The sequence below is a fragment of the Microcaecilia unicolor genome, chromosome 5 (assembly GCF_901765095.1).
Source record: "Microcaecilia unicolor chromosome 5, aMicUni1.1, whole genome shotgun sequence".
In the NCBI taxonomy this organism is placed as follows: domain Eukaryota; kingdom Metazoa; phylum Chordata; class Amphibia; order Gymnophiona; family Siphonopidae; genus Microcaecilia; species Microcaecilia unicolor.
In genome coordinates this window covers 215,572,021-215,593,121 of record NC_044035.1, presented here as the reverse complement: position 1 = coordinate 215,593,121, position 21,101 = coordinate 215,572,021, and the positions used below count along the sequence as shown (strand labels likewise).

Sequence of the window (21,101 nt, the reverse complement as noted above, 5' to 3'; positions counted from 1 at the left end):
TCCAAACGAAAATAGTACAAGAGTCTACTCTCTCACCCTTCCTTTCCCTGTACTGTCTTCACTCTGTCAGGTTCTCAGGTTCAGAGCCCGCGGGGCCGGGCTCTGGAGCAAACGTGAGACCTTGGGCTGCTGACGAGGAGCGACAGCAGCAGGCAAAACCCACCAACCAACGCTGGGCAAGCACACCGGCACCGGCAGGGACTGCAGGCACCACCCAGCGAGCCGGAACACACGGACTGGAATCCCCCAGACTGGCGGACACAGGACTGGAACACTGGACTGCAATCCCCCGGACTGGAGGACACAGGACTGGAACACACACGGGACCGGAACACACTGGACTGGAGCGCACCAGACTGGAACACACACCGGACCGGAACACACTGGACTGGAGCATACAGCTTCACCTGCGCTTGGCCACTACCCCCCAAGGGTTGAGCCCTTGGGTTCGAGTGGCCGGCAGGACTTACCGGATACCGGATGACACATGGACCAGGACTGGAAACAGAAGTACTCCTAAACCTAAACTGACCTAAGTGCTCCCAAGCCCTAAACCAGCAGAAGTGTTCCTAACAGAAAACTGACAAAAGGACTTCCTAAGCCCTATACTAAACAGGAGCTCCTAAACCCTGCTCAACAAAGGGACTTCCTAAGCCCTAAACTAACAGAGCAGGGAACTAAACACAAAGCTAACACAGGTGCTACTAAGCACCAAGCTACAAGCAGTGCTCTACAACTCTAAACTAACTAAGGTGCTCCTATGCACCAAACAACCAGAAGAGCTCCTAGCACTAAAAGGGAAGACAGGGGAGCCACAAGGAAAAAGCAGGGAAGCTAACACATAAGCCAAAAGTGCTTCCAAAGCACCAGACCCAACCGTGCTTCTAAAGCACCAAACACAAACAGCAAAGACTGCAATGCTCCCAATAGCACAAACACCAGAAGTACTTCTAACAGCAAAATCTGTAGCGTTCCTAACAACACCAAACCCTGAAGCACTTCTAACAGCAACAGAGCTTCCAAAGCCCTACACACAGCATTGCTTCCAAAACTACCAAGAGGGAAAAGCAGGGGAACCACAAGGGAAAAGCAGGAAAGCAAACACACAGTCACAAGTGCACACTGCACTCACACTAACCTGGACCTTTAGCAAAAGCAAGCAGGGAAACTAGACACAAAGTCAGAAGTGCACACTGCACCACCCTACCTAAAGCAAACACAACCGTTGCAAAGGCTCTGAAGGAAAGAACACCACTTCTTTATCAAGGCCCTCCCTGATGATGTCACACTCCCTACATAAGTACATAAGTAGTGCCATACTGGGAAAGACCAAAGGTCCATCTAGCCCAGCATCCTGTCACCGACAGTGGCCAATCCAGGTCAAGGGCACCTGGCACGCTCCCCAAACGTAAAAACATTCCAGACAAGTTATACCTAAAAATGCGGAATTTTTCCAAGTCCATTTAATAGCGGTCTATGGACTTGTCCTTTAGGAATCTATCTAACCCCTTTTTAAACTCCGTCAAGCTAACCGCCCGTACCATGTTCTCCGGCAGCACACTGAAACACAGACAGCACACTGAAACCCATAAAGGCCCAACCCACACCAAGGCAACACCGTGAAGCACTTGAAGCTAGTACACCCAAAGAGAGGTAGAGCTAACTCAGTCCACACCCACAGCTGCAGTAAAGTGAGACAATTAGAGTCATGCTGCTGGAAGCTGCCAGCACAGAGAAAGAGAGAGAGAGAGAGACAGCTCAGAAAGGACAGACAAAAGAAACAGAAGCCAGCTAAGCTGACCACCAGGAAAAAGGTAAGTTTGAGAGGGGTTATGACCACAATCATAACAGCACCTCCCCCTCAAGGCTCCCGGGTCCCCACGGGAGCTCCAGGTCTCCAAAGAAAATTTAGGTCTCCATGGGTAACTGTGATGAAATCTCCCAATGGGTTTCACAACATAAATCTGGACGGCTGGGCAGGAAGTAACTAGTACATCTGGAACTTGGATACCAGAGTGGCTTTGGCCACCACGAGGCTCTTTAGGACGGCTGCTAGGCAGGATCAGAGTCTTGGATGCAACAACTGGAGTTCTATTCAACGGGAACCATCTACTGAAGGAGTCCACAACTTCCTTGACTTCCTGGCACTTCACTGTATCAGCCAGAACTGGGCTAGAGCCAACACCCATCCTGGAATCTGAAGCCGGACAGGAACTTGAACTGGACTTCAGACTGGACCTTGCCTCTTGGCTGGAGCTGGAACTCAGACGGAGTTCAACATCTTGGCTGAAACGGGAACTCAGAGTAAACTCAGCATCTTGCCTGAGACTGCAACCCGATCCAGCCTCAGCATCTTGGCCGGAACTGCCACTCAATTTGTACTCAGCCTCTTGGCTGGACTCGGTACTCAGCGTAGGCTCAGCATCTTGGCTGGCACTGGAACTCGCTCCGGCCTCAGCATCTTGGCCGGAACTGCCACTCAATTCGGACTCAGCATCTTGGCTGGACTCAGTACTCAGCATAGACTCAGCATCTCGGCTGGCACGGGAACTCGCTCCGGACTCAGCACCTTGGCCGGAACTGCAACTTGACCCGGACTCAGCATCTTGCCTGGAACTGGAACTCCAACTTGACCCGGACTCAGCATCTTGGCCGGGACTGCATCTTGACCCAGACTCAACATCTTGACTGGAGCTGCAACTCAATTCTGATTCAGCATCTCGGCTGGACTCTGCACTCGGTGCAGACTCAGCACTCATCGTGGACTCATCATCTCAGCTGGGCTCTGCACTCGGTGTAGACTCAGCGCTCATCGTGGACTCATTATCTCGGCTGGGCTCTGCACTCGGTGTAGACTCGGCACTCATCGTGGACTCATCATCTCGGCTGTGCTCTGCACTCGGTGTAGACTCAGCACTCATCGTGGACTCATCATCTTGGCTGGGCTCTGCACTCGGTGTAGACTCAGCACTCATCGTGGACTCATCATTCGGTGTAGCCTCAGCATTCCAGCTGGGACTGCAACTCGATCCAGACTCAGCATCTTGACTGGAACTGCAACTCAATCCAGACTCAGCATCTTGACTGGAACTACAACTCAATCCAGACTCAGCATCTTGACTGGAACTGCAACTCGCTCCAGACTCAGCATCTTGGTTGCCACTGCTGCAACTCGCTCCAGACTCAGCATCTTGGCTGCCACTGCTGCAACTCGCTCCAGACTCAGCATCTTGGCTGTCAGTGCTGCAACTCACTCCGGACTCAGCATCTTGGCTGCCACTGCTGCCACTCGATCCGGACTCAGCATCTTGGCTGCCACTGGAACTTGGCAGCGGTTTGGCTAGCAGGGCCACTCGAACTGGCATCGGAGGCTCGGTCAGAAGCGTCCCTTGGACTGGACTCAGGGGCTTAACTGGCCATGCCACTTGAACTGGGACCGGAGGCTCGGCCAGAAGCGCCACTTGAACAGGAATCGGAGGCTCAATTAGAAGCGTCCCACGGATTGGACTCAGAGGCTTGACTGAAGTCACTACTTGAACTGAGAATGGAGGCTCAGTTAGAAGCGTTGCTCGGACAGGACTCCAAACCTGGCTGGAATTGGGCCTCAGCTTGGACTCAGCATCTGGGCTGGAACTCAAAACAGACTCAGGCACTGGGCTGGAACTCAGTGTGGACTCAGAAGCTTGGCAGGCAAAGTCCTTCAGGCTGGACTCAGAAGTTTGGCGGGAAAAATCAGGAAGCCACCTTCTTTCAGCTTGGGCTTCAGGAGTATCCCGCAGGGCTGGCTCCGAGAGGAGTTGGAAGTGGTAAAAGAACAGCTTGGTAGAAGGATCAATAGCAGAAACTGGGTTTTCTTCGAACCCAAGCCAGGAGACACGCCTTCTCTCCGCTGCAGCTTCAGGAGTATTCTTCAGGGCTGGATCAGACAACAGTTTGACACGGTAATCATGGAGTGTCAGAAACGGATCCAGATCAAAAATGGGGTTGGAACTGGGATCCAAACTGGTACTAGGAGGCTCAGTAGACAGCGCCACTTGAACTGGACGCAGAGACTTGGCTTGAAGCGCTGCTTGGACTGGAATCGGAGACTCGGTCGGAAGCATCCCTCGGACTGGACTCGGAGACTCGAATGGAAGCGCCACCTGAACTGGGATAGGAGGCTTGGTTCGAAGCGACCTCTGGACTGGACTCGGAGGCTCGGTCAGAAGCATCCCACGGACTGGACTCCAAAGCTTGAGTGGAAGCGCCACTTGAACTGGAATCGGAGGCTCGGTCAGCAGCGTCCCTCGGACTGGATTCTGAAGTTTGGCTGGACGCGCTGCTCGGACTGGATTCAGAGGCTTGTCTGGGTGCTCTGCTTGAACGGGACTGGACCCCTGTTGGGCCCAGAGCACAGAATTCCCAAGACATCTCCTCTCAGCGACAGCTTCAGGAGTATTCCACAAAGCTGGATTCAAGACCAGGCTGCGGCGATATTCAGCGAGCGTGATAAAAGGGTCCATATCTGAAACTGGGTTTTCAGCGATTCCAAGCCATCGGACACATTTTCTCTCAGCTGCCGCTTCAGGGGTCTTCTTCAAAACAGGATGAGACAAACGTTTCCCACGATACTGACGAAGAGTCATAGAAGGATCAAGAACAACGATGGAGCTGGACCCCAGCTGGGTCAGCTGGGCGGGGGTTCTTGCCAGGCTCATGGCCTTTGCAATCTGTCAGGCTCTCAGGTTCAGAGCCCGCAGGGCCGGGCTCTGGAGCAAACGTGAGCCCTTGGGCTGCTGACGAGGAGCAACAGCAGCAGGCAAAACCCACCAACCAACGCTGGGCAAGCACACCGGCAGGGACTGCAGGCACCACCCAGCGAGCCAGAACACACGGACTGGAATCCCCCGGACTGGAGGACACAGGACTGGAACACACACGGGACCGGAACACACTGGACTGGAGCGCACCAGACTGGAACACACACCGGACCGGAACACACTGGACTGGAGCACACTGGACTGCTCCGTACAGCTTCACCTGCGCTTGGCCACTACCCCCCAAGGGTTGAGCCCTTGGGTTCGAGTGGCCGGCAGGACTTACCAGATACCGGATGACACATGGACCAGGACTGGAAACAGAAGTACTCCTAAACCTAAACTGACCTAAGTGCTCCCAAGCCCTAAACCAGCAGAAGTGTTCCTAACAGAAAACTGACAAAAGGACTTCCTAAGCCCTATACTAAACAGGAGCTCCTAAGCCCTGCTCAACAAAGGGACTTCCTAAGCTCTAAACTAACAGAGCAGGGAACTAAACACAAAGCTAACACAGGTGCTACTAAGCACCAAGCTACAAGCAGTGCTCTACAACTCTAAACTAACTAAGGTGCTCCTATGCACCAAACAACCAGAAGAGCTCCTAGCACTAAAAGGGAAGACAGGGGAGCCACAAGGAAAAAGCAGGGAAGCTAACACATAAGCCAAAAGTGCTTCCAAAGCACCAGACCCAACCGTGCTTCTAAAGCACCAAACACAAACAGCAAAGACTGCAATGCTCCCCATAGCACAAACACCGGAAGTACTTCTAACAGCAAAATCTGTAGTGTTCCTAACAACACCAAACCCTGAAGTACTTCTAACAGCAACAGAGCTTCCAAAGCCCTACACACAGCAATGCTTCCAAAACCACCAAGAGGGAAAAGCAGGGGAACCACAAGGGAAAAGCAGGAAAGCAAACACACAGTCACGACGAACAGACGGATGCGGAAATGTTAAAGGAAATCAGGGACGCAAACAAACTGGGCAACACAATAATAATGGGGGATTTCAATTACCCGCATATAGACTGGGTTAATGTAACATCTGTACACGCAAGGGACATAAGATTTCTTGATGAAATCAAGGACAGCTTCATGGAACAGCTAGTTCAGGAGCCGACAAGAGAAGGAAAAATACTAGACTTAGTCCTTAGTGGTGCTCATGATCTAGTGCAGGGGGTAACGATACGAGGGCCGCTTGATAACAGTGATCATAATATGATCGGTTTTGATATTGGCATTGAAGGAAGTGAAACTAGGAAATCAAGTACGCTAGCGTTTAACTATAGAAAAGGTGATTACAACAAAATGAGAAAAATGGTGAAAAAAAGACTGAAAGGAGCAGCTCGCAGAGTAAAAAACTTGCATCAGGCGTGGATGCTGTTTAAAAACACCATCCTGGAGGTTCAGGACAAATATATTCAACGTATTAGAAAAAGGGAAAAAAGACTAAACGTCAGCCGGCGTGGCTAAACAGTAAGATAAAGGAAATCATTAAGAAAGTGGAGAAGAGAACCAACTGAAAGTAACAGGATAGATCATAAGGAATGCCAAGCCAAATGCAAAGCGGAGATAAGGAGGGCAAAAAAGGACTTTGAGAAGAAATTAGCGTTGGAAGCAAAAATACATAGTAAAAATTTTTTTAGATACATTAAAAGCAGGAAACCGGCCAAAGAGTCGGTTGGGCCGCTGGACGAAAATGGTGTTAAAGGGGCGATCAAGGAGGACAAAGCCGTAGCGGAGAAATTAAATGAATTCTTTGCTTCGGTCTTCACCGAGGAGGATTTGGGGGGGACACCGGTGCCGGAAAGAATATTTGAAGCGGGGGAGTCGGAGAAACTAAACAAATTCTCTGTAACCTTGGAGGATGTAATGGGTCAGTTCAGCAAGCTGAAGAGTAGTAAATCACCGGGACCTGATGGTATTCATCCCAGAGTATTAATAGAACTAAAAAATGAACTTGCGGAGCTACTGTTAGAAATATGCAATCTGTCCCTAAAATCGAGTGTAGTACCGGAAGACTGGAGGGTAGCCAATGTTACTCCGATTTTTAAGAAGGGTTCCAGAGGAGATCCTGGAAATTATAGACCGGTGAGTCTGTCGTCGGTGCCGGGCAAGATGGTGGAGGCTATTATTAAGAATAAAATTGCAGAGCATATACAAAAACATGGACTGATGAGACAAAGTCAGCACGGATTTAGTGAAGGGAAGTCTTGCCTCACCAATCTAATGCATTTTTTTGAGGGGGTAAGCAAACATGTGGACAATGGGGAGCCGGTTGATATTGTATATCTGGATTTTCAGAAGGCGTTTGACAAAGTGCCGCACGAAAGACTCCTGAAGAAATTGCAGAGTCATGGAATCGGAGGTAGGGTATTATTATGGATTAAGAACTGGTTGAAAGATAGGAAGCAGAGAGTAGGATTGCGTGGCCAGTATTCTCAGTGGAGGAGGGTAGTTAGTGGGGTCCCGCAGGGGTCTGTGCTGGGTCCGTTGCTTTTTAATGTATTTATAAATGACCTAGAGATGGGAATAACTAGTGAGGTAATTAAATTCGCCGATGACACAAAATTATTCAGGGTCGTCAAGTCGCAGGAGGAATGTGAACGATTACAGGAGGACCTTGCGAGACTGGGAGAATGGGCGTGCAAGTGGCAGATGAAGTTCAATGTTGACAAGTGCAAAGTGATGCATGTGGGTAAGAGGAACCCGAATTATAGCTACGTCTTGCAAGGTTCCGCGTTAGGAGTTACGGATCAAGAAAGGGATCTGGGTGTCGTCGTCGATGATACGCTGAAACCTTCTGCTCAGTGTGCTGCTGCGGCTAGGAAAGCGAATAGAATGTTGGGTGTTATTAGGAAGGGTATGGAGTCCAGGTGTGCGGATGTTATAATGCCGTTGTATCGCTCCATGGTGCGACCGCACCTGGAGTATTGTGTTCAGTACTGGTCTCCGTATCTCAAAAAAGATATAGTAGAATTAGAAAAGGTACAGCGAAGGGCGACGAAAATGATAGTGGGGATGGGACGACTTTCCTACGAAGAGAGGCTGAGAAGGCTAGGGCTTTTCAGCTTGGAGAAGAGACGGCTGAGGGGAGATATGATAGAAGTGTATAAAATAATGAGTGGAATGGATCGGGTGGATGTGAAGCGACTGTTCACGCTATCCAAAAATACTAGGACTAGAGGGCATGAGTTGAAGCTACAGTGTGGTAAATTTAAAATGAATCGGAGAAAATTTTTCTTCACCCAACGTGTAATTAGACTCTGGAATTCGTTGCCGGAGAACGTGGTACGGGCGGTTAGCTTGACGGAGTTTAAAAAGGGGTTAGATAGATTCCTAAAGGACAAGTCCATAGACCGCTATTAAATGGACTTGGAAAAATTCCGCATTTTTAGGTATAACTTGTCTGGAATGTTTTTACGTTTGGGGAGCGTGCCAGGTGCCCTTGACCTGGATTGGCCACTGTCGGTGACAGGATGCTGGGCTAGATGGACCTTTGGTCTTTCCCAGTATGGCACTACTTATGTACTTATGTACAAGTGCACACTGCACTCACACTAACCTGGACCTTTAGCAAAAGCAAGCAGGGAAACTAGACACAAAGTCAGAAGTGCACACTGCACCACCCTACCTAAAGCAAACACAACCGTTGCAAAGGCTCTGAAGGAAAGAACACCACTTCCTTATCAAGGCCCTCCCTGATGATGTCACACTCCCCAGACCCAGGCAGCACACAAACACAGAGAGCACACTGAAACCCATAGAGGCCCAACCCACACCAATGCAGCACCGTGAAGCACTTGAAGCCAGTACACCCAAAGAGAGGTAGAGCTAACTCAGTCCACACCCATAGCTGCAGTAAAGTGAGACAATTAGACATGCTGCTGGAAGCTGCCAGATCAGAGAGAGAGAGCCAGCTCAGAAAGGACAGACAAAAGAAACAGAAGCCAGCTAAGCTGATCACCAGGAAAAAGGTAAGTTTGAGAGGGGTTATGACCACAATCATAACACACTCTCAACAAATTCAGCATATATTCAAGATTAGCTACCCCCACAGACCATCAACAGTAGTGAAATGAAACCCCATGGGACTCACAACCCATTGTCTCAAGATTTTGGAGACTGCTGTGAAGCTTTACAGCTCCGTTGACTCTGCCATGAGGAATCACCCCAGGGCTAGCTCATACTGGATGCAGGCTAATTGATCACTGGAAGGTTATGGCATTTCATTTCTTCCAGTGCTTTCCAGGCCTCACTCATGTTTGCACCCTCCTTAATGTTCTCACCACTGTAATCAGCAGGCCAAAAGGGTAAAGTCCCTTACCGCACAGCTTACTGAACCAGTTCCCTGGAACAGAAGCTGCAGCCAGATGATGCCAGGAGCTGGGAGAAGACTGTCCATCCGCCTTCTGGAGATAGAGAATACTGAGGATGCCAGGAGCATACCGTCCAATAAGGCTGACTTCATATCAGTGCTCTTTATCTCCACCTGCGGGTAGATGGTCACAACCATGATTTTATACATTTCATAACTATATTTTACTTAATTTAAACTTTGTAATATTTTCTTACCGCTTTCCTTGGTAGGCTCATATTGTAGTATTCTTCCTTTTCCCCAAAAAATTATTTTACACAACATAAACCACTTAGATATTATTTCATAATTTGTGGTATAATTTTGTGTATTTGAATTGATATACTGATATTGTAAACCATTCTGTTTTGCTATTCCAATAAGTAACGGTATAGTAAATAAATAAACGATAAACCATATAACAAATAAAGGTGAACTATGAACTAATATTCTAAAAATCTTAAAGTGTAATTCTGCTCGTTTGTGTCTTTTACTAAGTTGTATAGCATTTTCCCATTTATCAAAATTGATGTCCAGTTCTTTTGGTCCTTCAAAAATTGATTCCTTGGGTATAAGGTCTCTAATCACACCATCATTATCCAGAGAACACCATAATGGCCTCACCAGAAGAAGGTCCAAATAAAGAGAGGTGAAGTACCCACAAGCAGTAGATAAACAAAACCTCAGACGGGAAGCAGAATAGTCAGAAGAGGTTGTAAGTTCAACAAGGTGGGTGTGGACAATGCTAAGAGATAGTGGGGAGAGGGAGATAAAAGAAAAATATGGTTATCTGGAGGAGAAGCCTCTTGGGTTTAAAATGCTATTTCTTTATGAGGTAAGGAATAATGGATTTTGGGGATGGGACTGGAATATATACAGGGAAGGGGAGGGTTATAAACCAGAAAACACACACTTTGTGTTCAAGTATTGCAAAATACTGGCCCACTTAAGAAACAGGAGTCAGATATTTGTAATTGTTGCTGATGTTGAAAATAAAAATAAAATTTTGGGGGGGAAAAACAGAAGGCTGTCATTGTATACTGTGAACTGGCAAAAATCAATTACATTTTCTATGATCTTGGATTTCGATTTGACTGCTCCAGGGTGGCATGATAAGCCACTTGACATACTAGTGGGAATTTTGTAGTAATACTCACCACCACTGCAGATAAATTGACAAATAAATATTAAAAGGTATATTAATAGAATATATGAAAAGTTTACATACAAATGCTACAAGAAATGACGTAGTGTGTTAAAATATTGCCCTAGAATTTAACTGTTGCTGTAGAATCTATCCAATTGCCACTGCAAGAAACATGGTTGATTACATTGGATTTCATTTGAATGAGCTTCTTACATTTGTCAGAATATATATACTGTAGCATATCTATGTTGCAAGTATATTTCTTCTAGTATGAAAACCATTCAGTCTTAGAATTTCTTCTTACCTTTTGCTGTCTTTACTAAGCAGGTTTTCTTCATTTTCCATTAAACCAAAATGTTCCTGTGCAGTTTTTTTCTCATTCTCCCTAACAATTCTGTCATCTGCAACAGCATAAAAGAGAACCTTCATTTTACGTCAATAAAGCTGACAAAATGATAGGGAACTTACATAGGCAATAAAAAAACTTCAGCTGAAATATAGAAAACTAATTTTTGTCTGTTGTGTGCATACTCCTGTAACTTAAGGATTTTTATGATCAGTAAAAGCAACAAATTGAATATAGGGAATCCTACAGAAACAGCTTCCATACCAAGATAAGTACAGCCCTAATAAATAAACTAAACTTTTTTTGTCTAATTTTTGCAGTCCATCGCTAGAAATCCTAGTGTTTACTATAAGTGATCCTACCCTCAAGGAGACACTCTGCTGCATGTTATTCAACAGACTACCTAGCAGCGGGGCTAAAACCAGAGACGATTTCACAGAGTTCATTTCCAACATATGTACTACCCACCCCAATATATACTGCTTGTAGGTGACATATATTCACCTAGACAATCAAGATGACCCACATACCCAGGAAGTACTCCCTAACATCCTGTGACTTCCCCAAACCAGCCATGACCTCAACACACTGCAAGGGCCACCTACTAGACCTTTTTACGTACAAATTATCGACACACAGAGACATATTCACATCAGACATCACCTGGTCACCTGTACCATGGTCGGACCACAATAAACTCACCTGCACCCTAAACTGTAAAGAAGTAACATCTAGTAAAAATATGAAAACACACTCCACCAAGATTCCCACAAGAGGTAAGAAAAATGTGAGGACTTTGTGATGTGGAAGGGGCTGAAATGGAATCCCTCAAGATTCTGGGGAACCATCCATCACTGTAGAGAGTGGCTTAGCTGTGGAGTAAGTCAAATATGTCCTGAGATCAACCCCATGATTTGAGAGGAGAGCACCCACTGAAGTATTTGAACGTGGACCCATGCTAATTGGGTTATATGGACTGTTAAAGCCATGTGGCTGAATAGGCAGAGCATCTGATGAGCAGATATCTAGGTGGATCCGGAAATCTGATGGGAGAGATGCATTATACTGTCTGCTCTCAGTTGAGGGAGGAAGGCTTGACCCTAAGTAGTGTAATTAGAGTGCTGAAATCCTCCCATGAATCTTCTAGAAGAAGTGTCACGACTGTGGTCGTGATCCCTCTCTGACTCACCTTATGTCCCGATGGTCAGCTGCTGTGCTGGCTACTGTCTGTAGGGTTTCTTTCATGTGTGTTTCAAGCCTCACTTTGGGTTCTGTGTATTTTCTGCCTCTGTCCTGTAGGGTTTCCACTTCCACTGTGTTTTGTAACCAGGCGCCTCTCTTGTGCAGCCAAGGATAGAACAATCTCCTCCAGCCACAGGCTCCCGGCACAATGAAGAAATAGATGTCCACCAGTAACTCCAATCTTAAGGACTTTTATTCCATGCAGGTTTCTAGTACACAGTTCCAACAGCAGCATAGCACATACCAGGATTCAATACAGGCTTACAGGCTCCAGTCTGGGCTCTTTATCTAGTGCACAATAAACAGTAATTCAATTCCCAAGACCAACAGTTCTTTCAGTTCATCATCACAGTTCAGTCACCAAGCAGCATTTTCTACCTTCTATCCTCTTTACCTTCAGGAGAGTTCAATATTTTAGGGACTCCTTCTACCCAAGGGTTTTCCCCTGCATCAGCTTCACAGTGAATTCAATACTTTTGGGACTTCCTCTCACCCAAGGAATCTCAGCCTGCTTCAGTACTTTAGGGACCTCCCTGCCCAAGGGTTTTCAGCCTGCAAATCCTTCTCTCCTGTGTCTCTCTCCTGAACTGAACTCAACTCCACTGCTGGGACTCCTTCCCACCTGCCTAATCAATCCTTGGCTTCTGCCTTCACAACCAATCATTCTCCACTCATTAGCTTCTCTACACACCCATACCAGCTGAGTTGAGCATGAGCCTAATGAGGAGCTCCTGCACACAGGGTTTCCTAGCTTTCTTTCCCCCTAGTGGCAGCCAATCTACACCTCCTGTTAGCTTACACCCATGTCCTCCCTTATTGCAGCTAGGAGTCCAGTCTGGGTTTTCCATCTCACCCCCTGGCTCCTTGCCTGCAATGCCTTCTGGGACTTGTAGTTCAGACTGAAGCTGCCTTAACCCAACTATCCTGGATGTGACTTTATCACAGTTTCAAGCCTCACTTTGGTGTTCAGTGCGTATTTCCTGCCTCTGTCCTGTTTATAAGGAAGTGGTGCACTTTCATTCAAAGCCTTTGCAATGCCAAAGGTCTCCAGGTTAGTCCATGTACAGTGAAGCACTTCTGCCTTGTTCATAGTCGTGTGCCCGTGGGCACTTCTGTCTTGATTCCCTGTTTAGGGTGCCTGTGTGCACTTCTGCTTCTGTTGTTCTCGGTCTGTTTGTGTGCTAGGTTCAGCCTTCAGCCATAGTTCTGTTGTTTGTCTGTGTGGGTCAGCTTTGTGTCCTGCCTAGTCTGCCTTGCTTGTTCTAGTCCCCTCTACCTTAGCTTCAGCCTTAGTTCTGTTGTTTGTCTGTGTGGGTCAGCTTTGTATCCTGCTTGTGTCCGCCCTGTTTGATTTCAGCTCCAGTCCCCTTCCTGCTTGTCTCTGCCCTATTTGCTTTCAGCTTCTGTTCCTGCCAAGCTTGTTTGAAAATCCTGAATCCTGCTTGAGTATCCTGAATCCTGTTCCTGCCAAGCTTGTTTGAAAATCCTGAATCCTGTTCGAAAATCCTGAATCCTGTTCCTGCCAAGCTTGTTCCAAAATCCTGAATCCTGTTCCTGCCAAGTTCGTTCCAGTATCCTGAATCCTGTTCCAGTAAAGCCAAGTCTGTCTCAGCATCCGGTTCCAGCCAAGCCAAGCTTGTTAGTCCAGTCCTGCTTGGGGGGGGTTTGCTTCCTGCTGCCGCTCGACGACAGTAGGCCAAGGGCTCACGTTGTTCCAGAGTTTATGACTGTTTGGTTAAAGCCTGGGATCGTGACAGAAGAAGAGGTGGCAGAAGGCTGTGGCATAGATAGAGTTTTAATAGTATGCTTTTTAATAGGTCAACTATTTCCTCGCCCTTGTCAATGAATAAGTTGTCTCCACAACAAGGGACATCTGCTACATGCTCGGAGCAGATTCAAGGTCAGAAACTCTGAACCAGGAAAGAAGTCACATCTACGTCAATCTAGAAGTTTCCTGTGAAGTTTGAGGAACTCATCAGCCTTTTCAGGAGGAAGGTAGTCTGTAAAGCAGCATGAATGCAGCCTGAGTTATAGCCTGTGCAGGTGTAGATCTCAAGGACCTCAAAGGCTCTCGATGAGAAATAAGTTGTAGAAAAGGAGAGTAATCATTGCGGCATGGACGCTTCCCATGCATCAAGGATGTTCGTGCAGGAGAGGTGTTGGCAGAGTGTCTGGAGGGAGAACAATGGCAATGCTTCTTAGGATTTTTACGCTGCAGGTCCTTTGATGTATTAGACACCAACAAGGATGAGGAGTCCTTACGTGGTCGCGGTACCTAATCCAATGTCAGACATTCTTGATACTTCATTGTTGCACCCGATGTCAGTGCCGATGCAGTCCCACGTCGAGTGCTGAATCAACTGTCATGCTTGATGCCAAAGAACAACCAAAAAGTTTTTCACGCTGGACTTTAAGTGTCCACATTTGTATATGCAGACAGAGGCCATGCTGTATGTCCTGGTGCTCCAGACCCAAGCACTGAACACACCAGTTATGGGGATCTGTGCTTGAAATGGTCCTATTGCATAGGGTATACTTTTTAAAGGGGAAAGGGAAATGGGACTTGATATACCGCCTTTCTGAGGTTTTTGCAACTACATTCAAAGCGGTTTACATATATTCAAGTACTTATTTTGTACCAGGGGCAATGGAGGGTTAAGTGACTTGCCTAGAGTCACAAGGAGCTGCAGTGGGAATCGAACTCAGTTCCCCAGGATTAAAGTCCACTGCACTAACCACTAGGCTACTCCTCCACTCCACTTCACAACCTTGTTGAGATGGAGAGAAAAAACAGCTGATGCAACTACTCATACCCACTGAACCTGACTTACCTTCAGTCCTGAATAAACTGACTACCTGTCTAACATCAATTCAAGAATGGGCTAAACACAACAAACTTTGCCCGAAACCAAGTAAAACCAAGCTTCTCTGGGTCCCTAACACAAATGAATACAACTCTGACATCAAAATCTCTCTTGGGAAGTACAAACTCCCCGTCAAATCACAAGTCAGGAACCTTAGAATACAGTTACATTCTACACTTACTCTGATTCCCCAAATCCAAGCAACCTTCAAGAGCTACTTCTACTATTTGCGACAGCTACGCTGCCTCTCTCCTTACATCGAGAAGGCAAATCTCAGTTGTGCATGCCATGATAACATCAAGACTGGATTACTGCAATGCACTGTACAACAGTCTGCATACTAAGGGCTTGCACCAGCTCCAATTGATTCAGAATGCTGCGGCAAGACTCATAGAAGGTTGCAAGCGACATGGCCACATCACACCATTTTTCCAAAAACTTCATTGGCTACCAGTACAATACAGAACTAAATTTAAAACTCTATCAGATCTTTAAGGCCTTTAAAAGAAATGGCCCCAAGTACCAGAAGAATAAGATGATCCTCTACACACCTCCAAGAACACTAAGGTCCTCTCAAGGACTATTACTAACCACACCCTCTCCAAAAGACATTATATGATGTGATACCTGCAAGTGAGCCTTCTCCATAGCCACACCCACACTCTGGAATGCACTCCCTGAAAGGCTCCGCTTAACACAAGACTATTTCTACTTCAGGAAGCAGGTGAAAGCTTGGCTCTTCAACTAGGCCTTTAATAGAAGAAGTAACTAACATGTTAGTCTCACTCACACACACAAGGAGTGACATGGGCTGCACATAATGAAGCAGGACATGTTTATCCACTCCTACCCTAGCTAAGATAATATTTAGCCATCTCTCCGACTTCATGTGTACCTTTCTTTAAATTAGTTACCTTATTTTCTAACTCCTCTTACTCTCTTACCTATCTATATGTTAACCACTCTCTGACCTTACTTTCTAACTCTCCTTCCTATCTATATGTTCCATCTTTGCTTATACCCTACAGCAGTGGCGTAGCCAAGGGTGGGCTGGGGTGGACCCAGGCCCACCCACTGTAGGTTCAGGCCCACCTAGTAGCAGCACACCTATAATGTGGCTGGCAGGGACCCCAAGCCCCACCAGCCAAAAACTTACAACAACCTTTTGCTGCCAGTGAAAATCTGCTATTTAAAAGGTATACGGGGGAGAGGGGATGTTTGAAAGACCATATGGCATGCAGGCGAGAGAGGGAGAAACCAAATCACTTGTAGGACAAGGTGGAGTGCGGCCCACCCACCTTGGGTCCAGGTCCACCCAAACTTGGGTGTCTGGCTACGCCCCTGCCCTACACTGTCAATTAAAATGTTCTATTACGTATTGTGTTGACATTGTAAGTAGTATATTATCCAGCTTATTTTCGAAAGAGAAAGACGCCCATATTTCGACCCAAATCGGGAGATGGGCGCCTTTCTCTCATGGGCACCCAAATCGGTATAATAGAAAGCTGATTTTGGGCGTCTCCAACTGCAGTCTGTCGCGGGAACGAACAAAGTTGATGGGGGCATGTCGGAGGCAGGACTGGGGCGTATTTATCGGCCGAGGAGAGATGGGCGCGCTCGGCCGATAATGGAAAAAAGAAGGGCACCAGAAGCCAGAATTTGGATCACTTTTTTTGGACCCTTTCTTTCCCCGAACAAGTTCCCAAAAAGTGCCCCAACTGCCCAGATGACCACCGGAGGGAATTGGGGATGACCTCCCCTGACTTCCCCAGTGGTCACTAAACCCCTCCCATAAAAAAAAAAAGAACTTTAAAAACTTTTTTTGCCAGCCTGTATGCCAGCCTCAAATATCATACCCAGCTCCATCACAGCAGTATGCAGGTCCCTGGAGCAGTTGTTAGTGGGTGCAGTGGACTTCAGGCAGGTGGACCCAGGTCCATCCCCCCCTACCCGTTACACTTGTGCTGCTAAATGGGAGAACTCCAAACCGCCCCCAAAACCCACTGTACCCACATCTAGGTGCCCCTCTTCAGCCATAAGTGCTATGGTAATGGTGTAGACTTGTGGGCAGTGGGTTTTGGGGGGGATTTGGGGGGCTCAGCACCCAAGGTAAGGGAGCTATGGACTTGGGAGGTATTTTAATTTTTTTTAATTGTTACAAGTGCCCTCTAGGGTGCCCTGGCATGTGAGGGGGACCAGTGCACTACGAATCCTGGCCCCTCCCACGACCAAATGCCTTGGATTTGTTCGTTTTTGAGCTGGGCGCCTTCGATTTCCATTATCGCTGAAAACCGATACCGCCCAACTCAAATCCGCCCAAATGCGATGCATTTGACTGGCACAAACCGTATTATCGAAACAAAAGATGGACTCCCATCTTTTTCGAAAATACGGTCTGTCCCGCCCCTTCGCGTACCCGTCCTCAGAGATAGGCGCCCATGGCGATGGGCGTTCGCGTACCATTATGCCCCTCCACACCATACTTTGTATTTTGTTTGAATATTTTTACTGCTGTAACTATTGCTCATGTTTGATTTATTCTTAATGTACACCACCTTGAGTGACTTCCCAATAAATAAATAAATAAGGTCAAAAGGCTCAATGGCCTGGGGAGCTCAGGCAGTTCTGTACCCAAAAATGGTCGATGCTTCCTGGCCAAAAGAAAGGTTCAGAAAGTCCGAGAAAAGAAAAATGAAAAACCAATATACTGACTAAATTTAACAAAGAAAAAGAAGAAATATGAAGAAAAATATCCCGAAAAGGGAAGGTGCCAAAATAGAAAAGTTTGACGCGCTGAGGAGATTGGAAAACCCAACTTCTCTGCTCCGAGGAAATGCTAGACTGCTGGTCCTGCGCTCGAGTGTCAAGCAGGAAGACACATGGCACTGTCGCACCAGACTCCGTAGATGACGTCACGTACATGTGAGAATATCATGCCTGCTTGTCCTCAGAGAAAGTGTATTTGCCGATAGTTGCCATCATCCTGTTAGGGTCAAAAGAAACAAAAACCTGGGTGGATTGTCTATGGATTTTAGTCCGCTCCAGATAGCCAAGGCTCTCTTACAGTCCAAAACGTGCAGTGCATTTTCACCAGAATGGGCATGAGATTTTACAAAGAATATTGCAGAACAAATTACTGGTTAATATGGAAAGCCAACACTACTTTCATGCATTCTAAGGTAGTGTTGGAGTTCCATCTTAACCACTGTTGACTGCTTGCAGAAAAAATGACTCGTTAAGATGGAATTCCAACACTACCTTAGAATTCATGTGGAGAACTACTCTTTTGTGATGAAATCTTGTGTAAGATGATAAGCTATTTACGCCTGGAGTTCAGTGATCCTGTGGGCTGAAGTGACCACCACCAGATAATGACATTCCAGGTCAAAGATTTCAAGTGGCAAGTTTCAAATGGTTCAAACGGAACTTTCATCAGCTGAGTGAGAATGACATTGAGATCCCATGACAACGTGGGAGGCTTGATTGGGGACTTCAGTAATATGCCTCTCATAAATTGGACAACTAGAGGCTGTACAAAGGTGGGCTGTATTTTATATTCTCAGTCCAAAAAATTAGAACAGAATCTTCATTTAAAACATTTAAGTCATTACTCAAAACCTTTTATTTCAATCATGCTTTTGAACCCTACTACTACTATTTAGCATTTCTATAGTGCTACAAGGCGTACGCAGCGCTGCACAAACATTGAAGAAAGACAGGCCCTGCTCAAAGAGCTTACAATCTAATAGACAAAAGTAAAGTAAGCAAATCAAATCAATTAATGTGTACAGGAAGGAGGAGAGGAGGGTAGGTGGAGGCGAGTGGTTACAAGTGGTTACAAGTCAAAAGCAATGTTAAAGAGGTGGGCTTTCAGTCTAGATTTAAAGGTGGCCAAGGATGGGGCAAGACGTAGGGGCTCAGGAAGTTTATTCCAGGCGTAGGGTGCAGTGAGACAGAAGGCGCGAAGTCTGGAGTTGGCAGTAGTGGAGAAGGGAACAGATAAGAAGGATTTTTCCATGGAGCGGAGTGCACGGGAAGGGGTGTAGGGAAGGACGAGTGTGGAGAGATACTGGGGAGCAGCAGAGTGAGTACATTTATAGGTTAGTAGAAGAAGTTTGAACAGGATGCGAAAACGGATAGGGAGCCAGTGAAGCGACTTGAGGAGAGGGGTAGTATGAGTAAAGCGACCCTGGCGGAAGACAAGACGGGCAGCAGAGTTTTGAACCGATTGGAGAGGGGAGAGGGGAGAGGTGACTAAGTGGGAGGCCAGCAAGAAGCAGATTGCAGTAGTCTAAACGAGAGGTGACAAGGGTGTGGATGAGGGTTTTGGTTGAGTGCTCGGAAAGAAAGGGGCGGATTTTACGGATGTTGTAAAGAAAGAAACGACAGGTCTTGGCGATCTGCTGGATATGAGCAGAGAAGGGAAGGTTTCGAGCTGAGGAGACAGGGAGAATGAGAATGAGAGAGCCATCAACTAAAGGGAGCCATTTTGGTTAATGTACCTGTGATTTTTATTTAATGTTGCATGTTTGTCCTTGTTATGATTGCTGCTTCCTATCATTTTTTGGAGTTCTTTTCTAAGCTTTATGTTACCTTTTATCTTTTATTTTGTTGTACTGTAAACTGCCCTGACATGCCCATTCAGAAAACAAACATACACGTTAAGTTTAGAAGGTACTCAAGCAGTTTTTGTGTAGGACAGGAAAAAGGATCTAGGGTCTTGCCCTCACAAGAGGCAGTAAACCACCTCCATTTAAAATTATGTGACCTCTTTGTGGAATATTTTCTGGAAGCAAGCAGGACATGAGATATACCCTCATGTAGTTGAAGAGACAACTTCTAACCTCTCAAAATCCAAGCTATGAGGACTAGGGAATGGAGGATGGGATTGCAGAAGTGATCCTTGTTCTGGGTGATGAGGGTTGGAAAACACTCCAGTCTCCATGGTTCTCTGGAGACTAGCTCCAGAAGTAGAGGAAACCATATCTGCCTCGGCCAGTAGGGGGCAATGGTCCCTCAGTCATACTTGAGTTTATGTAAAGTTTTCTCTATGAGAGGTATGGAAGAATACATACACATACAGATGTCCTGTCCCCTAGTGGAGGAGGAGGAAGGTTCCGAGGCTAGCTTACTGTGTGATCCCAGTCTGGAGCTAGGATCACACAATAAGCTAGCCTCGGAACTGGGAGGAGAGTTCCACTCTCAGACGATCTCTCGGTGTACACACATGTTGAGTGACCACACGTGCAGTTTCATCACCCTGCTCAGTCTGTATGCAAGACAACTGCTCTTTCCAACCAGGTCAAGTGGCTCTGAGCACCATGACTTGCTCAATTGCCCGAGTACTCAACCCAACTACTTCCTGACACAAGAGATATAAACCCACTCCTCTCTGTGCAGTATGGCAGAGTTTGCAGACATTTTATCACCTTAGAAGTTGCAGAGCTCCACCAGATAGTAATCAAGCAGCAGACAGAAAAAACCCAATGCCTAATTCTCACCTCTCAACACAACACGAGCAAATTTACCACCATCAACACACCAAAATTAAATCTACCAATTTTGGAAACCCTGAAAATTCTTGGAGTTACCATTGATAGAAACCTAACACTTGAGAATCACTCGAAAAACACAACCAAAAAGATGTTCCTTTCAATGTGGAAATGAAAAAGAGTAAGACCATTCTTCCCAAGGACCGTCTTCCGCAACCTGGTACAATCATTAGTACTCAGTCATCTAGATTACTGCAACTCACTCTACGCTGGCTGCAAAGAGCAAATACTCAAAAAACTCCAAACAGCCCAGAACACGGCAGCCAGACTCATATTTGGAAAATCAAAATACGAAAGCGCAAAAACCCTACGAGAGAAGCTACACTGGCTCCCACTCAAGGAACGCATCACGTTCAAAATATGTACTCTAGTACATAAAATCATCCATGGCGATGCCCCAGCCTACATGTCAGACCTGATAGACCTACCAACCAGGAATGCTAAAAAATCATCTCGCACATTCCTTAATCTTCATTTCCCCAACTGTAAAGGTCTAAAATACAAATTAATGCATGCATCAACCTTCTCCTACATAAGCACACAATTCTGGAACGCATTGCCACTCAACCTAAAAGCGACCTATGAACTGATCAACTTCCGTAAACTACTAAAGACCCATCTCTTCGACAAGATATACCACAAAGACCAAAACATGTGAAACTCCCACATATATCCAGAAATGTCAATAATGGCTTCTGTTATATTACTGTCATGTATTCCATAACCATGTAACCCAAAATCTTTCTGTAACACCAAATATCTACTCTTTTCTCTTTTCCACTATCCATGATGTATTGT

General features: G+C 46.4%; 1 protein-coding gene across 1 annotated transcript in view; it reads right to left on the bottom strand.

Annotated features, from left to right (window-relative positions):
• LRRC36 (leucine rich repeat containing 36) overlaps nt 1–21,101 on the bottom strand; it is a 663,184-nt gene that overhangs the window by 435,746 nt on the left and 206,337 nt on the right. Inside the window, 1 exon segment of the mRNA XM_030203754.1 lies at nt 10,604–10,700. Within this exon segment, the coding sequence (XP_030059614.1) occupies nt 10,604–10,700 (97 nt within the window).